This window comes from Carassius auratus, unplaced genomic scaffold (assembly GCF_003368295.1).
Source record: "Carassius auratus strain Wakin unplaced genomic scaffold, ASM336829v1 scaf_tig00018063, whole genome shotgun sequence".
Taxonomy (NCBI): domain Eukaryota; kingdom Metazoa; phylum Chordata; class Actinopteri; order Cypriniformes; family Cyprinidae; genus Carassius; species Carassius auratus.
The window spans coordinates 432474-458514 of record NW_020524844.1 but is presented as its reverse complement, the minus strand read 5'-3'; the positions used below and the strand labels follow the sequence as shown (position 1 = coordinate 458514).

The following is a 26041-nucleotide window of genomic DNA, read 5'->3' as shown; positions in this document are numbered from 1 at the left end:
GTCCATAATTTATGAAGTTTTTCGAGGAAACTCTTACCTTTGCTTAAAAATAACTTTGCGCTTTTAAGCTGTTTTAATAAGCGAGGATGTTTTATTTATTTATTTATTTTTATAAAAAGATTTATCGCTCTTAATAATACAAACTTATATAAGCATAGTGTCTATTTAAAGACCGTAATATTGCCAAAAAATTAATAAAAAAATAAATGCATTCATCACGACCGTGTGTCTGTCTGGTTCCACGCGCGCTACCTGTGACAGTCCAGAACGTGCTTCTGTGTGCACGAGAGCGCGCTAGGGGTCCTAACGTTGTCAAACGTCATTTTCTTTGCTGTGTCCCATTGTTGCCTGAATCAAAAATGCTGACAGCAACTTTGATCTCTCTTGATATAGCTTTTAAAAAAACAATGACCTATAACTGTGACACGCTACTTTGTTGACGGTATTTCTTGGGAAGTATTATTCACCAAACGACCTAAAAATACTTTTATATTTGGTTCTATTTCCTTGCGGGTCCTTTAAGAGTATAGTAAACAGGTTTGGCAGGTGTATCGGAAGTGAAACACCGTCGCTTTTAACTTCTCTTACCTGCACCAGGTGAGACTGCATAAAAGTCAACTTTAAACTTCGAGAAGTCTCCGGTCCTGGCGTATAAAGATCGTTTTTTGATAGAAGTAAGTACTAGAGAAGGTTTTTTGATGTTTCCCTGTGATGAATCGGTAACTCCCATGTGTGATCAATACGCTTCATTTCTGTCTCTGTGCTGTGCTGAAAAAATAATCAAAACTTTTTTATTTATATTTTTGAGTATTTATTCACAGTTAGTGTAAATCTATGATATGGGGCTTGACTGACCCTTACAGGAACACTGAGAATAAAACATAAAATCAGTATATCTTTCTATTAGTAATATATATTTTGGGATAATTTATGAATACAGACGTAATCACTTGACACGAGTGTTTTCTTAATTATTGCACTAAACATAAACTTTGTTTTTATGACGATTTTATTTAGGTAAGTCAAAGTAGATGACGTAAATACCTGCTACTTGACGTGCACTTGACTTCGCGTCACTGCTGTCATACGTGATAATACAGACTGCGGTCTTGATTGACAAAAGCAATTAATTCAACCCCTATGGGGAAAATAGATGTACTATCTCCAGCTTGAAACGGACAACTTGTTATGATTTGGAGTGTCCCTTCGATTTGTTGAATGTGTTTAAAGCTATAATTATAAACGAATTATCACTAAACGTTAAGTTGTACTTTTGTTGGAAACGGTTCAAGGTGTCCATCATACTTATTGCCATTTTTGGAATCTATTTACTGACATATCATTTTATAACCATACCATTTGCATTCCTCTTGACCTTTGTATCTGTTTTGACCCCTTTTATAAGAAAAACACTGATGTCAATCATTTATTTAAAAAAAGCACCGAATGAATATTCTCAAACCTTGCTGATTAAGTTGTTTGTCTGAAGTGTTAATGCAGCATCCACTGTAAATGTCAGTGACAAAAGATGTTTGCACTCTCTCTTTCTGGATCGATGCTGCATCCGTGATTGTTCATTATCTCCTCCAACTACAAATTAAGACATAATTGCACTGTACCAGGTATTTGCATTTTACATGCTTTATTTTGCTATGTTAATCAGATATTGACTAATTATTTGCGTAAGCAGTAATTATTTGTACAGTAGTAATCACAGAAATCGTATTCTCATTGTTATGTTTAATATTTATTAGTTCAACCCCCCTATTGAATGACAGCTCAGGTTTTACAGGCATGAGGAACTAGGGAGAAAACAATATCCTCCATTATTACTTGGGGACAGTAATAAGCCTGCCCCCCAAAAAGTTTTTTTGCTACGGTCCTTGTCAGATCTGCGGGGCGATTACTCAGACAACTTTCACATTGCAAAGTTGACAGTATGGATTGTTCTTCTAAACTCTTAAGAAAATTGTTCATCAGTAAGAGAGAGCTGCTTCAACTCTGCATATCCCCATCCAGATGTTCTCAGGTCGCAAATTTAAGTGCTGTTCTTGCTTTGTTACTGTCTCTGTTTGAATTCAGTTTATAATGGTACAATCTGTTTTAGTGGACTCTCATACTAGACATGAATCAGAAAAAGATCCAAGGCTCACATTATTAAGTGCCAGCTGACATTAGGGTTGGAAATAGTGCTTCAGTTGTTCTTAAAGGGTTAATTCACCAAAAAATGAAAATGAAGCCATAAATTACTCACCCTGACGTCATCCTAGGTGTATATTACTTTCTTCTTTCAGATGAATTTCAGTTGGAGATTAAAGTGATTATTATGTTTTATGTTTTGAATATAGATATTTTTCTTACAAAAATGTATCGATTCACTACAGAAGGCGTGGGAGACACTTGTTTTTAATGGATGCGCTTTTTATTAAACTTCTCATGAGTCGATGCAGATCAACTCCTGATGAGTGGCACCAAACAACTTGAATGATCAAAGACCATTTTTAAAATAATTCTGACTGGATTCGTATGAAAGAAGAAAGTCATATAAACCCAGGATGACTTCAAGGTCAGTAATTTATGGGTTAATTTAGATTTTTGGGTGAACTAACCCTTTAAGCAGTGGTGGACACAAACCATGTTTATACTTCCTCAAAATAAAACTGCTTTGAATGTATTTTGTATATATTTGTGTTAGTTGTAGGGCTAAGACAAAAAGGATGATTTTCTAACCTGAGCCCAGTGTGACATGGTTTCGGTCCAGCTGATAAAACTCTTTTGCCCTTTCAGTTGAGTTGCCCATTTTGGGGCAGTACTACATTAAATCTTGTACTGTAGATACATTTTTATGCCTTGAAAATTTTAAATATTTTTTTTTTTTCTTCTCTCTCTCTCTCTGATGGCTGTTGCAAGTTCTGTTGACTAAAAACGACTTTTGATAGACTTGAATATATCATTAATATGCCATCATTTTTCACCAAAAGTATCTTCATGAGTTCAACTAGCTATAATCTCCATCTTGTTGCATATTTTCTTTTTGTAGAGGAAAAAATGATTTTAGTAAAAACATTTAAAATACATAATATAGATACATTTTAGACGTTACATATACTTAAAAGGATATCATTAAACAAACTATTGGTTTATGGTTGAGATGGCTTATTGTCTATGTTTTGTTTCGGTTTGTTTGTTGGACACTTGATCCCTTAAAGCACCATTACCTTGTTCAGTGCATACTAATCCACTTTAAAACCACGTCATGAGATCAGGTTAGATTTATGACTCAGACAGACATTCTTTCGTGAGGTGATTTGGCAGAATAGCTGATGGATGAAATGCTCTTTGACATAAGTTGCTTACGTAGAAGTCTCTAGGTATCTCCCAGTTTGAAAGCATGTAAAGTTTTATGTACGTTGACGGTAGTTTGGGAGAGTAATTGTTCTAACGCATTACATCAAGAGCTATATGATAAATGGGAGAGGAATTCACACCGCACAGCTGTTTAAAACTAGAAATCACGGGAGTGAAAGAGAGTCATAGAGGTGTTACCAGCCACAGCCTGGCATTTACTGCTACATTGTACATTTGAATGAGAGATTATTATTACCCAACTGCACTTTGTGGAAATTGAGAAAGTTTGATGCAAGTTCTAGGCTGGGCTTCAGGTCTTACAAAGTTCAGTACTCCAATTCACTTTGAATATTTCTTTTAAAAAATCTCATGTCCCATTATGTGCAGTTCTTTTGAAGCTAGAGTAGTGTTTATGCTTCTTATAATAAATAATGGTTTGTAGGCGCTTTAAAAAACAGAACATGACCTTGGTCCTGTTTTTTACTTTGGAAATAATCTGTAGCAACTGTGAATGAGTTCTTTGTTAGTCATCTGCTTTTTCATGTGATGTCCTGATCTTGGGGTAGTTTTTATGTGAAGGCAAGAATCTGTATTACTTTTGCTCAAGACTTAGGGTTAGGAACTTGAACATACTGTAACCATATATATTAAACTGTGCCGTGTAACTCATCCTGCAGCTTCATGATAGGGATATGAATGAGCCATAATTATGGATTTGTGACCCTTTTTGAACCATAACTTTTTTAAGTTACGGTTCAAAATGGGGTTTTGCAGTGAAGCCATGGAAGAACCATTTTTTGGTACAACAAACAGTTCTTAAAAGAACAATTTACACGATTACACAATTTTCAGGTTTGTTTGTTTAAAGAACATTTTGAAAAATATTTCCAATATTTCATTTTCCAGTATAAAGAAACTTTTAATGGAACATTTAACATCCATGCTTCATTTTCTATTCATAGATTCCAATAAAGAACCATTATTTTTTAAGTTTAGTGACCCTTATGTAAAAGTAGTACTGTATGTGTAGCGGAAAAGGTTTTTGAATATTTCTGAAGTAACCTTAAGTGATTAATTTATAGTTGTTCATAATTAAATTTTTTACTATTTCAAGAATGTGTTCCTGTAGCTCAATTGGTAGAGCATTGGGGGTTCGATTCCCCGGGAACACATGATAGGTAAAAATTGATAGCCTGAATGCACTGTAAGTCGCTTTGGATAAAAGCGTCTGCTAAATGCATACATTTTAATTTAAGAATGCTAAGTTGCAACAGCTCTTGTTAACTGGTTACATTCTACCTACTTTGCAGCTATACTCATTACTTATGATTGGTTATTGAGTTGACAAAAGTCAAAGTCACTTTAAAAATGTCTTGAAAAGTGTTAGCTGGACAGAATGGCCTAATCAGTGGCAGTTCTGGTGTTACTGTATTAAAATTATTGAAGCAGGTCATAGGAGAATAGTTTTGTTGATGTGACTAGTTTTGAAAGAATTCTCTAACTGGAAAGACTGCGTTGAAAGTGACACTTTGCAAGCACCTCCCTGAGTAGACCACAGAAAGTATGCACCTGCCAAAAGCAGCTCTCATCTGTACCATAAGGGTGCTTGATCATCCCAAAATATCCAGTGATTCATCCTTGAAAAATTAGTTTGCAGAACGTGCTGCACCTGTGTCACAAAATGAAGGTGTGTGGTGGTATTTAAAAGGAATGTTTTTTTGTAGTATAAATCAATGAAGTGACAAGACACTCAGTTTTTATACAGATCTAAATACTTTAAAAATGCCATGCATAGAGTGACCTGAATTACATCCCCTTTTAGATGATCATGCTTGTAAGTTTCAAGCTTGTGTTTCATTTTTATATAAATATATATTTTTGGCATAGATCAAAAAAAGTCTTGCAGTTTGTCATATTAAAATGGAGGGCCTTTATAACAGAAGGACAGGTCATTGTGTTGGTTTCATATCTAGTTTGTCAACTTGAACAACAAGTGGTTAAATATAGCCTTTAAATCATTTTGACATTTGAAATGTATTGCAGGTTCAAAGTAACTTAGATACCACAAGAGAATTGTTTTAGCATAGTAGAATTTAAAGCATTCAGGAAGATGCAAATCATCAGACAAATTTGGTCTAATAGTCATTTGATGTTTCAGATTGTTGGAATTTGATGAAGAATGTTTCTTCTGATGTTTCTTTTACAGTGAATAACCCGATTCCTGCTAACCTAAAGTCTGAGGCCAAGAAGGCCGCCAAGATCCTCAGAGAGTTCACAGAAATCTCCAACAGAATGGGCCCTGACAAACTTATTCCAGGTAACTGTGGTCTCCACTCTCATAAAGACATAAGAATAAATTCAGTTAATTGATTTCAAATGATTCCTCTTTTGAATCTGTCTAATCGTCAGAAAAAAATGGGATAAGTACCATATTCTTACCTTTTATTTCTTCTTGGAAAACCATAAAAGCACTGAGATTCATTAAAGAGTCACTTTTGATTTAAATAATTTATGACGAATACAAAATTTTCATTTTAGGGAACTTTAATGTGTTAATTTTTTACATTTAATTATTAAATAAACAACAAATTAATTTGATTAATTGCTGCTTCTTACCCATTATGAAAATTCAATCATTTTGTCTGTCATCAGAACAATTCAAACAGCAGCAGAATTAATTGAATGCCTTACAAGATCATTTCATTTGAGGATTTTTTTTTTTAATTGATTGTTTGTAGTTGATGTATTAATTGTTATGTATTAATTGTCTACTCAGTATGGTAGGAATAATATATATGTATATTTTTTCTTATTAACACAAAAAATTGGACCCAAAAGTATTTGGACCCTTACAGTAAGTAACACTTAGAAATGTCAATGCATTTAATAAGAATATATCAAACCAAGAGGCATCTGCACACAAATGATTCTAGACCACAGCCATTTTTACAAAAACTTAACCAAGTCAGTTCCCCCAAAGTATCCATCCATGTAGTTCATCACATTAACTATGGGCATGCTCTTTATTTTTAATATGTGTCTTTTGCTTTATAATTTAAAATATTTTTTATGAAAGAGTGTTGTGCCAAAAAATAAATGCCACTTTGATACACTGATATCTCTATGCATTGACATTTTTATTTGTGTGTCAATATACTTGCTGGGGCCACAGTTTCTCATGCTTTAGGAGCGTAGACTAATCCTGGTGCAGTAATTGCACCCATGCCAGACATGTAAGGTTTATTATAGTAACGGCTGAAAGTTAGCATTTCTGTTGACTGATGTCATCTGTGTGCATGACTAGCAGTCTTTCTGTACAGTAAGTCCATTGCCAAGTATCTGTTCATGCATGTCTTCAGAAAGTGTTATGAATGCAACTCACTCAGTGACTTCACCATATCTGTGCAACCTGTGCAAAAACACAATGAACCAATCAACCCTGCCTACCTGTTTCATCTTGCAATTGCAGAATGATTTATTATCTTTTGTTCATATTTCAGCCCTTGTATTTAGGTGCAGAATAGTTGTGCATGCACAAGTCCAGTGGTAGAATGTCATATTCATTTATCTCTCTCTTTTCCACCACTGACACCAGCTCATGTCATTGCCAAGGCTGAAGGACTGGCCATCCTGTCAGTCTTCAAAGCGGGTTTCATGATCACTGCGAGGGGCGGCAGTGGGATCGTGATCGCAAGACTCTCTGATGGAAGTACGTGTGATTTATTGATGTCCTTTTTGACAGATTTATCCTCAGTGTAGAATATATGTATATTTGTTTGGTGAGATCAGGAGAGTTTGTGATTTATATTCTATATATGTTTAAAAGTTCATTCCTCATTTGTCTTCCTGTCTAAACCAAAACTATTACAGCAAAATAGACCAATTTGAGTAATGAGGGAGGTTTCATGGGATTGGAGTAATTGATTTCTGGCAGCTGCCTAAGCAACATTCAAAACTAAATAAACTAAACACTACTTAAGGTCATTTAGAGCTTAATTGACCATATATGTTATTGTTTCTTTTTTTTACACATTGAATTCGGACATTAAACAGAGCTAATAAAAATAAGTTTTTGAGGCCCTTAGCTTTTTTAGTAGTTTAATCATTATTTTTAAATGGGATGATATGGGATTCAAGGTTTGCCATTAGCCGGTTGGTAACAGGATTTTCTGTAGTACTTAAAAATCTAAACAAATTCCATAGTACGATATCCCAAACTAAAGATTTTATGTATAGTGTGACGTGATCTATTTTTCCTTTGCTGAAGGATGGTCTGCTCCTTCAGCCATTGGCATTGCTGGACTTGGTGGAGGATTTGAAATTGGCCTTGAGGTAAGTCATATGTCATAATGTAAATTATGGTATACCAGGTATATATTGGGTTAATTACACTGAACAAAATTGTTAACGCAAAACTTGTTTTTGCCTCCATTTGTCATGAGCTGAACTCAAAGATCTAAGTCTTTTTCAACGTACACAAAAGGCCTGTTTCTCTCAAATATTGTTCCCAAATCTGTCTAAATCTGTGTTAGTGAGCACTTGTTCTTTGCCGAGATAATCCATCCATCTCACAGGTGTGGCATATCAAGATGCTGATTAGACAGCATGATTATTGCACAGGTGTGCCTTAGGCTGGCCACAATAAAAGGCCACTCTAAAATTCTTATAATTCACTATAATTATTCTTCACTGTGTAAGTTATATACATCTATCCATATATCTGTATATATGGATATATGGATAGATGTATATTACATTTACATTACATTTATTCATTTAGCAGATGCTTTTATCCAAAGCGACTTACAGATGAAGAAAGTGGAAGCAATCAAAAACAACAAAAAGAGCAATGATATATAAGTGCTATAACAAGTCTCAGTTAGGTTAACACAATACACGTAGCATGGGATTTTAACTAATATAATAAATAAAAAGAAAACAGATAGAATAAAAAAAATAAAAGAATAGAGCAAGCTAGTTAGAGGTCTTTACACATACACACACACACACATACATATACAATTGCATAATAAATGAAAAGAAAATAGAATAGAATACAAAAAGATTAGAAAGGTAGTTAGATTTTTTTTAAGAATAGAATTAGAATAGTGTGTGTTAAAGTTAGAGGGTCAAATAAAGATGACCTTATACACTGTGTAAGTATATAACTTACACAGTTAAGAATAATTCATTTGCACAATATATTTCTTATTTATTGTAGTTTTTGTCCTATTGCTTATAATTAGTTTCTTGTTCTTATTTTATCACTGACTATTTATGTATTTCCAGTGAGCTTGAGTTTTTTTTTATTATTATTATTTTCTTGTATTAGTTTGATATTGACATTAGTGACAAGGATTATGAAAAATCTATGGTATCATATCTTAATTTGATTAAAAAAACCTTATTAAAAGAAAAAATATCTATATCAAGATACATATCGTTATCGTGATATAAGATTTTGGTCATATCGCCCACCCTTATTCAGAAACTTCGCACAGCCATTGAAGAGGAGTGGACCAACATTCCACAGGCCACAATCAACAACCTGATCAACTCTATGTGAAAGAGATGTGTTGCACTGCGTGAGGCAAATGGTGGTCACACCAGATACTGACTGGTTTTTAGACCCCCCCCCCACCCCATACAGTAAAGCTGCACATTTCAGAGTGGCCTTTTATTGTGGCCAGCCTAAGGGACATGTGTGCAATAATCATGCTGTCTAATCAGCATCTTGATATGCCACACCTGTGAGGTGGATGGATTATCTCGGGAAAAGAGAAGTGCTCACGAACACAGATTTAGACAGATTTGTGAACAATATTTGAGAGAAATAGGCCTTTTGTGTACATAGATAGATTAAGATCTTTTGAGTTCAGCTCATGACAAATGGGGGCCAAAACAAGTATTGCGTTTATAATTTTGTTCAGTGTATGAGGTCTTTTTGTCAATTCCTCTTTGCTTTTTTTTTTTGGTATTTCTTTGATAGTTTTTTTTTTTTTTTGATTATCGAAAGATAATGAATGATCATCTTATGACATCTAAAATGTAAGTGTTTACAAGTTTTATAGGCTTAACCCTAGGTAAGGTAAATGTAGATTTTTTTTTCATATTCCAGTCTCAAATATCTTGTGCTGAGTCAAGTGTTCAAGAACAGTTATGCAACAGGCTTATCCATGTATCAGATTAACATTCTGGACCACACTATGCTATATGCCTATGGATTACTTACTGTATGCAGACATATATGTGACCCTGGACCACAAAACCAGTCTTAAGTCGCTGGGGTATATTTTTAGCAATAGCCAAAAAAAAAACATTGTATGGGTCAAAATTGTTGATTTTTCTTTTGTCAAAAATCTTAAGATCTTAAGTAAAGATCATGTTCCATGAAGATCTTTTGTAAATTTCCTACTGTAAATATATCAAAACTATATTTTTGATTTGTAATATGCAATGCTAAGAATTCATTTATACAACTTCAAAGGCGATTTTCTCTGTATTTTGAATATTTGTTTTATTTGTATTTTTATTTAATTTTTTACACCCTCAGATTGTAAAACATGTACACATAAGGCATGTGCTTCATCAGGGTATAATTTATAAATTACTTTCTCAATGTCATGCAAAAAAAAAGTTCATGCATAGATAAGAACATCAAGACATTGAAATATTTGCCCATGTTTATCTTACATGGTGTTTTGCAAAAGCATGACAATAATAAATTGTTCATCATGACCTTTTTCCTAAATCAGAAGTCAGCCTTTTGTCTGGAGCTGTTTGTATCTCAAGTGCTGGCTTCATCATTTTCCAGTGCATAAAGTTGATCCTCCTATCTCTGGCACAGGAAATCAATTCGCTTGTGTCCAGCGAGGTCATTTGTCAACATCAGGCAGAAGTTGAACATTTTTTTTCTTGACCTTGGGTTGCAGCTCATATGAGTCATTTGTGTACTGAGCGCCTGTGCATCTTGACAGTCTTGATTAATTTCTGGAGTAGCCTTCAGGCACAGTGGTTAGCTCTGCGGTGTCTGTCTCTCAGTAAGTAGCAACACACCTGATAAGTAGCAAGGGAGTACAGGAAATATAGATTTTATCTTCAGGCATTAAAACCAGAGCATGCCTGAAACCGGTCCAAATCTTTCGACACCAACCAGCATTTAAAAATCATAAAAACTGTTGCTAAATATAGTGCTACTTTTTAATGTATTGATGGTGACAGATGGACAATAGTTGGCAGGGTGCTTATCAGAGTTATGTATAGCTATATTGTGCATGAAGGACAGACTTGACTAATAACTAACTAACAAAAAAAATGAAAAATGTAAACAAAAAAAACCTGATCTGATTTTGTAAATAGTGAGAAATTATGAAAAGGGTGGTTTCAGTTTTAATACTTGAATAAGCAGTTCAAGTCTGACAACTGGCATATAATATAATACACACACACACACACACACACACACACACACACACACACATTTTAGGCAAAATTTAAGCAAATCCTGTAAGTATAAAACCCTAATTAAATTAAATTATTATAATAATTTCATTTATATTTAGGTGAAGGAACATAAGTGATGCCCAACTTCTAATAACAATAATATATATATTTTTTTTTTAATGAAATAATTAATGAATTAAATGCAATCATATTTCTTTAAAATTAAAAATGTATTTTAAATTTAAAAGTGTAATATACATTTTTTAAATTGAAAATTTAATTTAACTTTCTAGCTTAGACTTTCTTTGAATTGACAGCCCCTGGTTAGTATTCACTTTTATTCTAATGTAAAAAAAAAAGTCATTTTTCAGTGAACCGTCATTTAAATTTCACATAAAACATGACATATGTTAACTTTTTTCATCTCCAGTCATCAGATTTTGTCATCATCCTGAATCAGAGGAGAGCTGTGGATGCTTTTAGTAAAGGGGGGAATCTTACTCTTGGAGGAAACTGCACTGTGGCTGTTGGGCCTCTTGGCAGGTAAGCAAGATAATGTAACAGTGTTGTAACAAATTCTGTTGCCAGGGGGCAGAAGAGAGGCAATAACATAGAATAAAGTTCTGGAAGCCTGGGAGCTTTGAGCAAATGTCCACTGTGTTGTAATATGAAGTGACAGTTTTATTACTAAAGTGTTTTCTTTCTTTTTTTAAAAAAAAATCTGGATGCATCTGTGTCAATTGGCTGACTTTTGGTTAAAATCAAAGTTTATGACTTAAGATAGAAAGGTTTGATTTATGTTCAGCAATTGATATTACTGTAAGAGCTGCCATGGCTATGTGGGCATGAATGAGAAAAGGATTGTGCAGTCCTTGAGCTTCATTATGTTCCATTTATTTGGAAACAGACAGTTGAAGCCCATTTCTTTGGAGAGAGTTTTTAAAGTGTTAATATACAGTAGGTAATGGAGGGCTTTAAGATATAAATGAGCTGTCTAATGTTTTTGAACTATAGTTTTGGTGCATTTATGAATGGCAATGAAGGAAAACCTTTTCGTCTTGCTGAAAGCTATATATAAAATCAACAGAATATAAAAGCCATCGACTTTATCACATTCACAAGGTACCCATTTTCTCTGATATGTTTATACAAAAAATGTATAGTTGTCAGCTGCAAGCCTAAGCTTTCACCTACAACACAGTCATTCATAATTTGACAAGCATGAGCCTGTGTGGAAAATACTGCGTGAATTATAGATAATGACAGGTGTCCATACTGTACATTAGGAGCCATTGAAAGTGCTAGTTTAAATGACAGCTGCATTGTTCTAAGGTGAATCAGTGATTTTACTCTTTATTGCTGGATTCTGCTGTGCTTGTGTGGAAAGTTCTTTTTTTTTTATTCTCACTTTAATTGTTGTTTATGGATCTTGCCGGAATAGAGCTGCAAGCAGTGTTGTCCTGAATGGTTGCCTGCTTCACTACAGTAGCTTTGAACGCTAGGACTGAAGATCCCACTTAATGTGGATGTTTGATTTGTTGGCTTAGATTAGATCGGGTTTGGGTGTGCTTTGGCAGCAATGACTGCAGGGTGTGTTTGCTCTTTTGAAATTAGTTATTTTTGGAACCGAACCTTCTTACCACCTACTATAGGACATTTTATATAAATGTCACATCTCATTATTTTAAGAAAATCAACATTTGCATCAAAATCAATGTTTTGTTCTTTTTTAGAACAAAGTTCCATTGTCCACTTAATAACTTGGACATCTTATAAACATTTTAAAGGGGTTCGTGTGGTTTATTTTAGAAATAAATAAATGTATGGAATACTGTTTCTTTGGAATAATACTTTTTACAACTGAAAATAATTTATTTGGTTCGTAAAATTATTTTATTGAAATTTAAGCTAATTTGGCCTTTCCTTTGGCTTGACCTTCACAGATTTTGAATAAATGCAGCCTTGGAGCCTTTTTTTTTTTTTTTTTTAAATAATTGAAACTATTATACAAAAAATATTGAATGTATTCCTTTAAATGAGGATTCCCAACGAATACCCGTTGTTATTGCACTGAAAAATTCATAATCAAAACAAAACATAATCGATTTCACTATGAGCTTTGTGTATTGTTTATTCCTTGCATATATACAAGTGTGACTAAGAATCTCTGGCAGGAATTTGGAGGCAGATGTGGCGTTTCGCAGTACAGCGGCTGTCTACTCGTACTGCAAATCTCGTGGTCTTTATGCTGGAGTGTCCCTTGTTGGTTCCTACCTCATCGAACGCAAAGAAGCCAACCGAAAGTAAGCATGTTACAGGTTAAAGAGTTTAAATGTTGCATTAAAGCCCTCGGGCACTGATGTTACCTCACATGCTGTTTTCATTGTTACAATTTCAGTATCTAATGTGGGCTTTACTTTTGATTAGGTTTTATGGCCAAGACATTCGTGCTTCTGCTATTCTCAATGGAGATGTGGAACCCCCGCCTGAAGCATATGATTTGTACACCATTTTGCAGGACTACACAGAGAAATACACTAGTGACTGGCAGAACAAATACATGCAAGGCTCAAGCAAGGTCACTGTATGTGTACTACTGACATCTTTGAAACCAAAGCTTACTGAGCTACAAGCTATGCTACTCATAATTTTGTAGCACTATATAAAAATTTGCCATTAAAGTTAGTAAATTCATTAACTAACAATAATGAACAATGAGCAATACATCTGTTACAGTATTTATTAATCATAGTTAACATTACAGTGGTTTAAAAACAGTTTTGCTACTTTTTTGAAAAAAACTGCAAGACATCAATGAAATGTATAACTATAAAATAATGTATAATATATTTACATTATAACTTACAGTTTAACTTCAATGGGTACATTTACAATGAATACATACAAAAATAGTTATAGAGTGGCATTTAACCAAATACTTCCCTTTTACTAAATATTTTTAAATGTGTTAAAAAGATATGAAAGGCACTCAAACCATGAATATGGTTTCTTATTTAATCTTGTCATTTACATGAACTGTGTCTAGAGTGAATTCCAAACATTTTATCAAATTTAGAAGAAATTTTGACATTGTTATGTTTTATAATTATTTTTTTCAAGCTCATGGTGTAAAGCAATGAAGGATTTAATGAAAACATTTCCAAATAGAATGGAAATATTCTGACATTTTCTGTACACCACTCATTCACATCAACAAATTAGCACAAAAATAAGTATTCCTCTCCAATTCAGTTACTCGTTTCCTCCGAAAATAAGTTGCATGCTGAAATATCACATTAATTTAAGTCACTCATCTTTTCAAGATTAGATAAAGTTACTACAACAAAGTTACTATAGCCTCATTGTACTTGATAGGATTTTAATTCACACTATTTTCCACTTAAGTCTTTTTCTCAGTCAGATTTGCAAATTGTTTGACTTATTTTGTTCATTTGAGTCTGAGATAGTGGAAACAGGAGTTCTTATAGTGGCAAACGTTAAAAGTACAAACTTTCTTCACAAGTATAAGGTTGTTTGGAATGAAGAAATTAAGAAAGTACACATAAAGAAAGCATGAGAGCTATAATCTGTTGACAAAACTATTCAGCACATTAGAAGTTGATTGTAATTTTCATTTGATGGCTGCTATAAATCAAACTACTATAAAACACTAGATGACAGTAATATAGGCTTTCCACTGTGGTCTCATGAAATCAAAATATCTCATCATAGATAAAATATAAATATTAAATATAAATATAAATATTTTATAGCAAGTATAAAATTCTTTGTGTTCTCAAGATTATAAATCCAAATGAAGCAAAATGAATAGTTACGGTGCATATAATGTTTTGAGATCTCATAGTTCTGCATGTGTAGGGTACAATATGAAATGTTCTGCATGTTTAGCTTATACTTCAATTCAGTTAATATTTAAGGTGCAAACAGAGTTAACATACTGATTTATATTTACAAAAAAGAGGTTTAATTGTTCTTTCTTGACTTAAACTAATGTAATTATGATTTTTTTAAGGCATCAGTGGTGGTATCTGTTTATAAAGTTCTCTGGGTGAGAGACAAGCCTGTTGATGTATTTCGGCGTGTCTTTGTTTTCACAGACGAGTTCAGCTCCAGTTAGACCAAGGCCTCCCTCGCAGAGAGCTGCCTCCTCTTTTTACACACCCAAGGCACAGGGTAACGTGACCCCTTCAATGCTCACACCATTCATCTTTTAGAGCAGAAATGACTGACTGAACGTGTGTTGTTGTTATATTGGAGGAAAGTTGCTAAAGATGTTTGTGTTGATAAAAAGTCATATTTTCACAGCTTCTCCAGCTGTGAAGCCAGTTCTGTATCCAAGCTTAAACAACTGGGATACCGAAAGCTCAGGTGAGTACTTTTATTTATTTATTTTTATTTTTAATATTATTATTATTATTTTAGGCATATGCAAGTCCTTAAGAAAATATCATTCAAAGGTTTCTGTCAAGAACGAAATGTTTTGTGTATTTCTGTTAACACAAGCCTCCCACACAGCTAATGAGACCATGAGAAGTCTTTAAGTATGTTTTTCCCTCCTTTAACGGAATTATGCTTTATTGTTGAAAAAGACACTTCACACCTGCGACTATGGTAATAAACTAACAGAGGAGGAATTTACTGTATGTTTTGTATCCCACCCTGCGTGTTCAAGCATATTATCAAGCCGAATATCCAAACAAAAGGGTTTATTCCTAAAATGACAATGTGGTCATGCATTTCACTTGACACTGATAAATTATAAAGTGGATTAAAACAGCTAGATTAGCAACGGCTAATTGAATAGCAGACATGCACAAGAAGAAACACCCAGTGCTGTGTGGGATCCTTTCATTATTCTGCTCAGCCTTCATAGGATGATTTGTGCTATCGTCAGTTCAACTCCACTAACAGTCTCATTTATTTTCACTAGGTTCCTAAAGGCCCACGTTTAAAGTTAAAGTAAAAGATTGGCCGTTTTCCCATCTTCCTGCACTCTGAAAGAGCCTTGATTCTCTTTGCCATGTCACAAGTCTGCTATGCAGCAAACACATTCTTTCCCACAGCGAAATGTCATAATCATCCATGCGGGGAGAGCTTTTAAAGGCCACTTGCTCTGTGTGTGTTTGTGAATTGATTCTGGACTGGTGGAGTTTGTCACATACACACCCAAGAATAAAAATATTTAGCAGCCTCCCTTTCTTTTAAATAGAAAAAACTTGGAGAGGCGTTTTTCTTGGATCTCCACAAGTCCATTTTATTGTCAGTTACAGTTTCATTTTATTGTCTTTAAAGGTGCTGTAGGGAACTTTTGTAAAAAAAAATATTTTTTACATATTTATTAAAACCTGTCATTATGTCCTGACAGTAGAATATGAGACAGATAATCTGTGAAAAAAATCAAGCTCCATCTGGCTCCTCCCAGTGGTCCTATTGCCATTTGCAGATAGTCATGCGCTCCCGGTAAAAAACAACCAATCTAGCTGCGGTCCGTAACTTTGTTTGTGTTCAAAATGTAGAAAAATGTATATAAGCAGCGAGTACACCATGAATCCATTTTCCAAACCGTGTTTTTAGCTTGTCCTGAATCACTAGGGAGCACCTATAATAAGTGTTTATATTCGGACTATTTTAGATTGCTTCGGGGATACCGCGGCGGAGTAACCCAGTACCTTTGTGATTCTTCATAGACATAAACAGAGAGAAGTAGTTCCGGCTACGATGTTCTTCCGCAAGACGCAAGCAGTTCTGTTTATTAACCGCTAAAGCGTCAAAAGTTCCCTACCGCAGCTTTAATAGATGATGGCTAGTCTTTCTAGTGTATGAAGCCTTTTAAAAGTATGTATTCCAGTCTTTTCAACAGGAAAAAGTCATTTGTTTCAGGTATTGAGCTATGCTGGTCGTGTTGAAAAGAATAGCTCGATAGAAAAGTTTATTGCAGTTTTTTTGTGGTACGTAGCCTTTTATTGTGTTTTATTTACAATGTTTTGGTTGTGACGCGGAATATTCAGATTAATAACTGAGGGCTATAACTTCAGTATACAATTGTTCCAGTCCATCGTGGCCATAGCAAGCTTGAGGGAAAACTGTTTGAATATACTTGTATGTGTTTATGATTGTGTCAGTGGTCTTCTTGCGTCATTCGTGGTCAGAAAGAAGCCCCATAAGAATATAACAGGTTTGCCTACAGAACATTGCATCTCCCTTTTAGAAGACCATGTTAAGAGGTTGTTTTAGTTTCTGTTGTCCCTGACTTGCGAACTCTGTCATACGAATGAGGATTTGGAAAAAGACTGACAGCCCAAATTATAATTAATATAAATTCTTGAATGCATGGATGCCAACTGTGCCACAAAAAATGTTTTCAATTACTTAAATGAGTGATACTTTATTCACTTGCACATTAATTCAAACAGTAATTCCTTGTCAAAGTGCACGCAAGTCGACTCATTGAAAATACAGTAGCTCAAATTAGATTGAAAACTAAATTGATATGTGCATTTTAATATCATCTGCACTTCTCGCACTCAAAACGGCAGACTGAAGCTTGCGTTATTAGAATGATTAGCTGATATCCTTCATTTCCCATGTTTACGCTTTAATTAATTTAGATGCTATTATGGTGCATTTATTCGTTATTTTTTAACTCTGTTGATTCATGTGTGTAAATGAAGTTAATTGATTGAAATGTGCGCATGCCTCAGCATGATTCAGACAGTTATAGACTGCTGTAGACAAGGTTTCATTGTTCGTGTCTCCTTCAGGTGGGAATAGGTTTCCAATTCCCCTCTCTGATGCTTAATTACCGGATTTTGTCAAATTACATGTTAATATTCTACTAGTTGATAACAGTCATTCTAAATCAAACATTGCCTGGCAACCTAAATATTATGTGTCGAGTTTCAACTGTCAACTGCATAAGAAACCAAACCATCGGCCAACAGCAATCTTTTGGCCAGAGCTGGATGTGTAAAAGAGCCTGGTGAGCTATACAGGGACTAGATATTGTTAACCAACTACTTTACATGCTTTTCAACATATATTTAATTAGCCTACAAAGAGATCTTATGCATTGCAATCCTTTAATTTGTAATATTTGCCCTGTTTGTGTGCCGCGGTGCGTCCCTGTGTTTAATAAGAAGCGTGTACGCTCTTTAAATGACAAAGAAAAAACATTGCGCCAGACTTAAAACCAGGTTTGAGTTGGTCTATGGCGTAGTCTATTTTCAGCTCCTTAAAATAGCAATGCGTCAGCAATGCGCCTGAACACACGCACAAATGAGTGCAAATGCATTTGCTAACTAAACGACTTCGTGCTGGACGGGAAAATGTGAACGGCGCCGAACTGAAACTAGCAAACACACTTGCGCTGTGCCTTGCATCGCATTGCGTCGGGTGTTTTATAGGGCCCAAAGTGTTTATACAGTGTTGCTGTTGTCCGGCTGGTTGAAATGATGAAGAAAGATAAAGTGTTTACACTAAGTGAATTACATACAAATATCTAACTTTTAAATTGTGCATGCATAGTAAAAGGATAATACAGCTACAATGAGATTTCTGTTATCATTTACTCTCCCTTATATAATTTTATAATTTCTGGTCACTTATATCCAGTGTTGACATTCATTTCACAGAAGATACAGGTTAGGAAAAAAATAATTATTATTATTATTTTTTTTTGGATAGAATTGGATTTTAACATTGGGGAAAAACACTTTAATGAAATGGTTTGGAGTAAATGACTTGTTTTGTGTTACTTGAAAGACTTCATGACTTGAAAGATGAAAGACATCATAATATGATAAAGCTGACTACAGTCTTTCGATGATGAGTCAAGGAGATACTTATCTGTATTGTTACAAGCTGCAAAACAATCTCCTTGGATGTGTGTTCACAGTGCTTGTTGTTTTACTGGCAGACATTTCTCTCTCCCCAATTATCATGATATCATTTGTGAAAAATGTGACCTGGAAAACTCTCACTCCTCACTGTTTCATTAACACTCCTTCCCCTGAAGATCATTATAACTGTAAATAATATTTAGATGGATCCCTGGCCTTAGGAAAATGTGGTTAGAGAGCCACCCTGATTTCTAAAGACTTTTTGTCTCTAAAGGGAAACTTTTTTTTGAGGTTTGGATTTGTTAAGTGTAATGGCACGTTGAGCAGCTATTGTACAGGTTTCTCTGATCCCGATTTTCCTCCGGAATGAAAAGTGAATCCAGGTTGTCTATTGTTAATCAGGTCTTTGGTATTCCACCATAACCAGGTGCCAGTGATTTATCCATGGTTACATTAATTGGATTTGGTCACTGTATACCTGATAGGGCTTAGCTAACCCTCCAATCTGAGATTTATAGCAGCGGAGAGGAGAAATAGCAGGCTCTCCTTCCTGTCATGAGCTGTCACTTTTTCAGGTATTGCGTGTGCAAGTAGAAAACCGCATAGCTCAGATGTCACCACTCTGCCAAAATACACAGCCCTTCCAGATCTGAAGAAACTCTCTGGATTGTATTGCTGTCTTGCGTGCGGCTTGTCATGTCTTGCACTTGTGGTAGCGGGAATGAACATTATGTTGAATGGATGCAGTTATTTTAGGATACAAGTCAAAAGCATTTAGTATGAAAAACGACTTGACAGAAGCTTTTGGCTAGGCCTGAGGTTTATTTGGAGTCAGGAGATTTCAGAGCAGGTGCCAACAGTGTGAAACCACATTCCACTTCTGTCTGATTCCATGCTCCTCTCTTGTATGTCTTCACTGATGAAAACCCCTTGCCAGCCATTTTGCCAGCAAATTTAATCGTATCATTCGGTGAAGCTTGGTGCCTGTTGAATGTCGCTCTGCTTATATTGATACATGAATGAAAGACTGAAACCACATCGGAAAGCTGGGATTCAAAATCTGTTTTAAAATATAGAGTTGTGTCATATATCTGCGTGAAACTGATTATAGACAAGAAAAATGTTGTCTGGGGACTTTTTGTCCATCGGTTGTTGGATCTGAATGCAAGCTTGCAGTCGATTGTAAATAAGGGATGAGGTTTATTCAGATGAATTATTGGAAAAGTCCGATATACGTAACAGAACGATTAGGTAATTACATTTTACATTTGTAGTTTTGTGTGTTTTTGCAATCCAGGTAAATTCGTAGCAGCCCACCAAATTTACATACAGTACTTCCAGCAAAGGCATAGGGGGAGCATGGGAATTTCAGAAGTGATGGGGACAGAAATGTCAATTTTTTTTTCTTTTTTTTCGTAAGAAATCAAGTACACTGTTGGACAACTGTTGTTTTTTCTTGTATTTTCCTAATGACAATTTTATGATTGGTTTATACTACAACAACTTTTTTCCTTTATCACAGATTAAGGCAGAAATATGTTATATTTTCTATAGGTTACCGTAATAAATTATGTCAATTAGCACCAAATTATTCAATATACATTATTTGTTTATTACCTGGAGATGACTTTATGAAAAAAACACATAAACCATATAATGTCGCAAATCATGTGTTTATTTTCTTCATGTTTCTTCAGTCAAATCATTTGTGCTTTTTATGCTCAGCTGCAGTCATAGATTGGATGCCTTTGTCCATTTTGGGGATTTCCTGGCACGTCATAATTTATTACTTCTATAAATCCATTTTGGACTTTCCCTCTTGCTTTGAGAATGAAACAAACACTGCAGGGACAAATCCCTTAGTTTTGATGGCTGGTTTTGTTTCGCACACATGGCTGCATGGGAAAGAAACAAAAATCATTCATCTTACCTGAGTGTACATCAGAATGAATTTTAAGCTATTTCAAGATAAGAACGTACATAGTTGCTTCCAAACTCTGGACTAGTCTATTTGTAGGACAGGTCTTTTTTTTCCTTTTCTTTTTTTTTAAGACCTCTAAAGGAAAGGGGAAACAAACTCTTAGTGTAAATCTTTCAATTCCACTAACAAAGTGTATTTATTACTGCTTGATGTGTTAAAACACATAGTCAAGAATTTCAGTAATTGAAGATTCAAATTTGCTGTTTGTTAACCTGAGCTCAATGTACTGTAGGTTTGAGAGAGAGAGCGTCAATTAACTGAGCCAAAGTTGGGCTTATCTATTTTAAGAGTACATACTGCTCTCTAGTGTTGAGATTTTGTTATTACAGTTTTATATACCATCATAGGCAAGTTTATAATTCATTTTTAATTTTAATATAATTCATTTTTATTCAGTGTTAATGTCACTCTATGTATGTGCAACATTTAAACTTTTACCCGTAATTATTTATCAAACTATCGTGCAAATAAGGAAAAGCACAAGAAATGCATCATACAATAGCTCTATTCATATTACATATTGTTCCAAAGCAGTGCGGAAATACCATTCAGGATCAATTGTAAATAAATCAAATAAATTTCAAAAGTAAAGAAGTTCCAAAGCAAATGCACACTACATGTTAATACCGATTTTAAAAAAAGTATTATTTAATTTAATTTAATTTAATTTAATACATCAATGAATGTTTTACTAAATATTTTATTATCTTTAATAATGTGCTGTCAGTGTTGTTTTAATGTCCCTGAGATACTTTATAGTTTTTATTATTATTTTGATTCATTTTAATTTTAAAGTTTTTGTATTTTTTATAGTTTTTAGTATTATTATCATTGTTTAATTTTATATATGCTGTATAGTTTTTATTAATGTTTTCAGTTTAAATTTTAGTTGTTTAAGTACAAGTTAATTAAATTAAAATGAGAAATGTTGCCTTGGCAACTAGCTGAAATAAAACGTTTTTTATATATTTTTATTAGTGGTGGGCCGTTATCGCCGTTAACGTGCTTGCGTTAACGCGAGACTCTTATCGGGCGATAAAAAAAATATCGGCGTTAATCTATTCTCAAAGTTAGGTTGGGAGCTGGGTCTATACTAAGCAAGCTATGATGACTTTGACCTTGATATTTTATATAACCGACGGGTTGAGGCCAGCCTAACGGACAGCAACACTGAACCGAGCTCTCTTCTGTGAAGTTCTCCTCAAAGTCCCTCCTGCACCGGAACGAACAAATACCAATCGCAGTTTGAAACAAACAACAAGATGTGAAAGAGCCCGATTCAGTACTCGCGGTGTTCTGGTGTTCAGGGCTCACGCATAGAAAGGCGTCTCGAGACGCTAAAAATAAGCGTTTTCAAGTGTTTTGATCGATCATCGAATTTGCTTATTTTTGCTCTAGTGCCGACAAATACATACGAAATATGTCAAAATGTCCACCTTGGAAATTATGCTCGAAAAAACAGTCAGTTATTTCTTAAGTGAAAGTAAACAGCTGAGGAAAAATGGGATGTGTATTATATTGGATGCATTCATCTTCTCTTAAAGGGACCACGCCTAATTGAGCTACTGGCTGCTGTAATGTTAATCAAGAAAATGAAAATCAGAATCAGAATCAGAAAGAGCTTTTATTGCCAAGTATGCTTACGCATACAAGGAATTTGTGTTAGTGACATAAGCTTCCAGTACACAGAGACAACAACACACAGAAAAAAAAAAAAAAAAAATAGATGTACAAATTGGCAAATAAATAAGTGTATAAACAATTGTGCAATAAATGATAATGGAATAGGATTGAGTGAGATGCAGGAATGTTCTAGGATGGAGGGTTAACAAATAAATATAAGGATATTGCACGTTTATAAGCATAAGTAGGGAACATTTAACTGTTCATGAGGTAGATTGCCTGGGGGAAGAAACTGTTCTTGTGCCTTGCTGTTCTGTTGTTTGCGGCTCTGAGGCGCCGGCCAGATGGCAAAAGTTCAAAGATGGGGTGACTTGGATGTGAGGGATCCAGAGTGATTTTCTGAGCCCTTTTCCTCACTCTGGATGTATACAGTTCTTGTAGGGTGGGCAGGGGAGCACCAATAATCCTTTCAGCAGTCCGAACAGTTTTCTGTAGTCTTCTGATGTCTGATTTTGTTGCTGAACCAAACCAGACAGTTATTGAAGTACAGAGGACAGACTCAATGTCGGCTGAGTAGAACTGTTTTAGCAGCTCCTGTGGCAGGTTAAACTTCCTCAGCTGGCGAAGGAAATACAACCTTTGCTGGGCCTTTTTAACAATGGAGTCAATGTGATTGTCCCACTTCAGGTCCTGAGAGATGGCGGTTCCCAGGAATCTGAATGACTCCACTGCAGTCACAGTGCTGTTCATGATGGTGAGTGGGGAAAGTGCAGGTGGGTTTCTCCTAAAGTCCACGATCATCTCCACTGTTTTGAGCGTGTTCAGCTCCAGGTTGTTAAGACTGCACCAGACAGCCAGCTGCTCAACCTCTTGTCTGTAAGCAGACTCATCACCGTCCTGGATGAGGCCGATGACTGTAGTGTCGTCTGCAAACTTTAGGAGCTTGACAGAGGGGTCTTTAGAGGTGCAGTCGTTGGTATACAGGGAGAAGAGCAGAGGGGAGAGAACAGATCCCTGAGGGGCACCAGTGTTGGTGGAGCAGCTGTTTGATGTGTATTTCCCCAGTCTCACTAACTGTTGCCTATCTGTCAGAAAGCTGGTGATCCACTGACAGATAGAGCTAGGAACAGAGAGCTGGGTCAGTTTGGTCTGGAGGGCTGTTGGGATGATGGTGTTGAATGCCGAACTAAAGTCCACAAATAGGATCCTCACATAAGTCCCTGTTTTGTCCAGATGTTGCAGGATGAAGTGCAATCCCATGTTGATTGCATCATCCACGGACCTGTTTGCTCGGTAAGCAAACTGGAGGGGGTCCAGTAAGGGTCCAGTGATGTCCTTCAGATAAGCCAGAACCAGTTTTTCAAACGACTTCATGACGACACACGTTAGAGCCACAGGTCTGTAGTCGTTAAGTTCTGTTATCTTGGGTTTCTTTGGGATGGGGATGATGGTGGAGCGTTTGAAGCAGGAAGGCACTTCACACAACTCCAGGGATCTGTTGAAGATCTGTGAAAAGATGGGGGCCAGCTGGTCAGCACAGATTTTCAGACAAGCTGGTGTAACACCATCTGGGCCTGGTGCTTTTCTTCTTTTGTTCTTCTTGAAGACCTGGCGCACATCATCTTCACAGATTTGAAGAGCAGGAGGTGTGGAGGGTGGGATTGCAGGATGGGATTGCAGAAATGAAAATCACTCACTGCTCTTGACAACTTTGTAGTTTTAACAGTCAAACCAAAAATTGTTCAGACACCAGATATATTTTATATATATATAGCAAAACTGTAATAATGTGAGAAATGTTGAAGGTGTCTGAATAAATGTAGCTTTGATTGTATATATTTTATTTTTTACATTGAAGACTATCCAGTGCTTTTTTACATTTAATTATTTAGTTTCTGTACCTTGACACCTACAAACTTGAAAAAACCTTAAACATTGTGTAAATAGCACAAACAAATAAAAATAAACGAACATACAAATTAGACAATTTCAAACAGGGGACCACTGGTACAACCTTCACCGGGTCCCCACTTGTGCAATGTGAAATTAGTTTACAGCTTTTTCAAGCAGTTTGTGATGCATTTTGGAAACAGGAGATGTTCATTTCTAATGCACCATCTAGCTTGATAAACCCCTTCTCAAAGACTTATTGTTTGTCAATTTGATTTGGGTAACACATATTCTGAATGCCTTCGGCAGAATTCGAATGAGCAATTTTAATCTAGATTAATCTCAGATCAAGATCACAGTGAGATTAATCTAGAATCTAGATCTAGATTCTAGATTAAAAAAATTAATCTATGCCCACCTCTAATTTTTATATATGTTCTTATAGTTTCAGTTTCAGTTTATTAGTAATAATAATATTGTGTGAAATTACCATTTGGGAATCATTCTGTATATTATTATGCTTTAAATGACCTAGAATTAAATGCTTCAATAACAAATCACTTTTTTAAAAGTCTATTTTTAATTAGTATTTTTATGCATGTATTTATATATTTTATATACATTTATAAACGTTTTACTAATTTTTTTTCGGTCTTGAAAAAAAATTACAGTTTGGGCATCATTCTGTATGTTACTAAGCTTTACATTTTCTTGATTTGTAGTTAGAATTACACTTTCAAAAATGCTCCAATAACTAAAGTGTTTCCAACCAAACGATCTCTCCTCTCTAATGTGTTCTAGATCAAGCGTCAGGTGGCACTTTAGTGGTCACAGCTGTGCATCCGTTCACCGGTCAGCAGCCTGGAGATCTGAGCTTTGTTGCAGGAGATCGTATCACTGTTATCACCAAAACCGACTCGCAGTATGACTGGTGGGAAGGAGAACTAAGAGGGCAGGTTGGGATCTTCCCAGCTAATTTTGTGTCTTATAGCTGAAAGTGCTTAAAACGGTGACAAATGATGTCTGGCATTGAAGGCTCCTGTTCTTTTGCACAGTTTGAAATGACGTTTATGATAAAGGTGTTTATATTTAGGAGCACTTGGGGTCAGTATTCCTCTTAAAAGCTGTATTAAGGGATGACAAGGGGTGTGTTTTCAACGTGACCAGCATTGGTTAAATATATTCTTCATTTCGCTTTGGCCGTTCAGTTATTGGTATGTGGGTTGACTGCTTAAGGGTTCCCATTTTATTAGTTATTAGTCCATTTTTAGTTATGCTATGGTTTAGAACCAAACTTGAATGCAATTATGCTTTTTTATGTGTACACAAAGACACTGTGGTATATGAAATGAAGTTACTCCATGTGTGAAATATGATAGCACAATGATTTGCCATCTGTAAAAACACAGTGGCACACGGCTGGTTGGTGTGCCATTTTTATTATTATCTCATAATAACACTGCACAGCTGATGCGAACAAATGTTAATACAAATTAATAATCTACATTGTTCAAAACAAGCCTTATTTATAGTTTTCTGAACTATTAACTTTTATTTATCCTTACATATGTCTTGTACTGTTGCTCGTGGGGGAAAAAAAGAAGTTTTTAAAGAAGTTTTTGAATGGTTGCTTTCATTGCTTTCATTTATTGCCGTTTGCACAAAAGAATGATTGTTTTCCCACTGGTTTTAAATGAAATTTACTGTATATCAGTTCAAATAAAGATTATTTCCTACATTTTTAACATAATTTGTCTGTATTGCTGGTTTAAGACTTGATTTTTCTTATTGTAATATAAATGAGTAATGAGTTAAAATAGATCACATTGACACTTGCTCAATCTGAATGTAATATAATGAATGGTAGTTAATGAGTTGCAACATTCCTTGCCCACAA

The 26041-nt window shown here is 35.1% G+C and overlaps 1 protein-coding gene across 2 annotated transcripts; it reads left to right on the top strand.

Annotated features, from left to right (window-relative positions):
- Positions 1–358: 358 nt before the first annotated feature.
- Positions 359–25882, top strand: sh3yl1 (SH3 and SYLF domain containing 1). 2 transcript variants are annotated; one of them, XM_026248586.1, is made up of 10 exons: positions 359–674; positions 5555–5665; positions 6944–7057; positions 7616–7680; positions 11222–11334; positions 12966–13094; positions 13219–13369; positions 14910–14985; positions 15118–15180; positions 24946–25882. In XM_026248586.1, coding segments are annotated over exons 1-10 (1017 nt in total). In that variant the 5' UTR covers positions 359–673; the 3' UTR covers positions 25140–25882. The 2 variants fall into 2 exon arrangements, with proteins under 2 accessions (XP_026104371.1, XP_026104370.1); XM_026248585.1 differs by having other exon boundaries at positions 360–674; positions 13219–13375.
- The last annotated feature ends 159 nt before the right edge of the window (positions 25883–26041 follow it).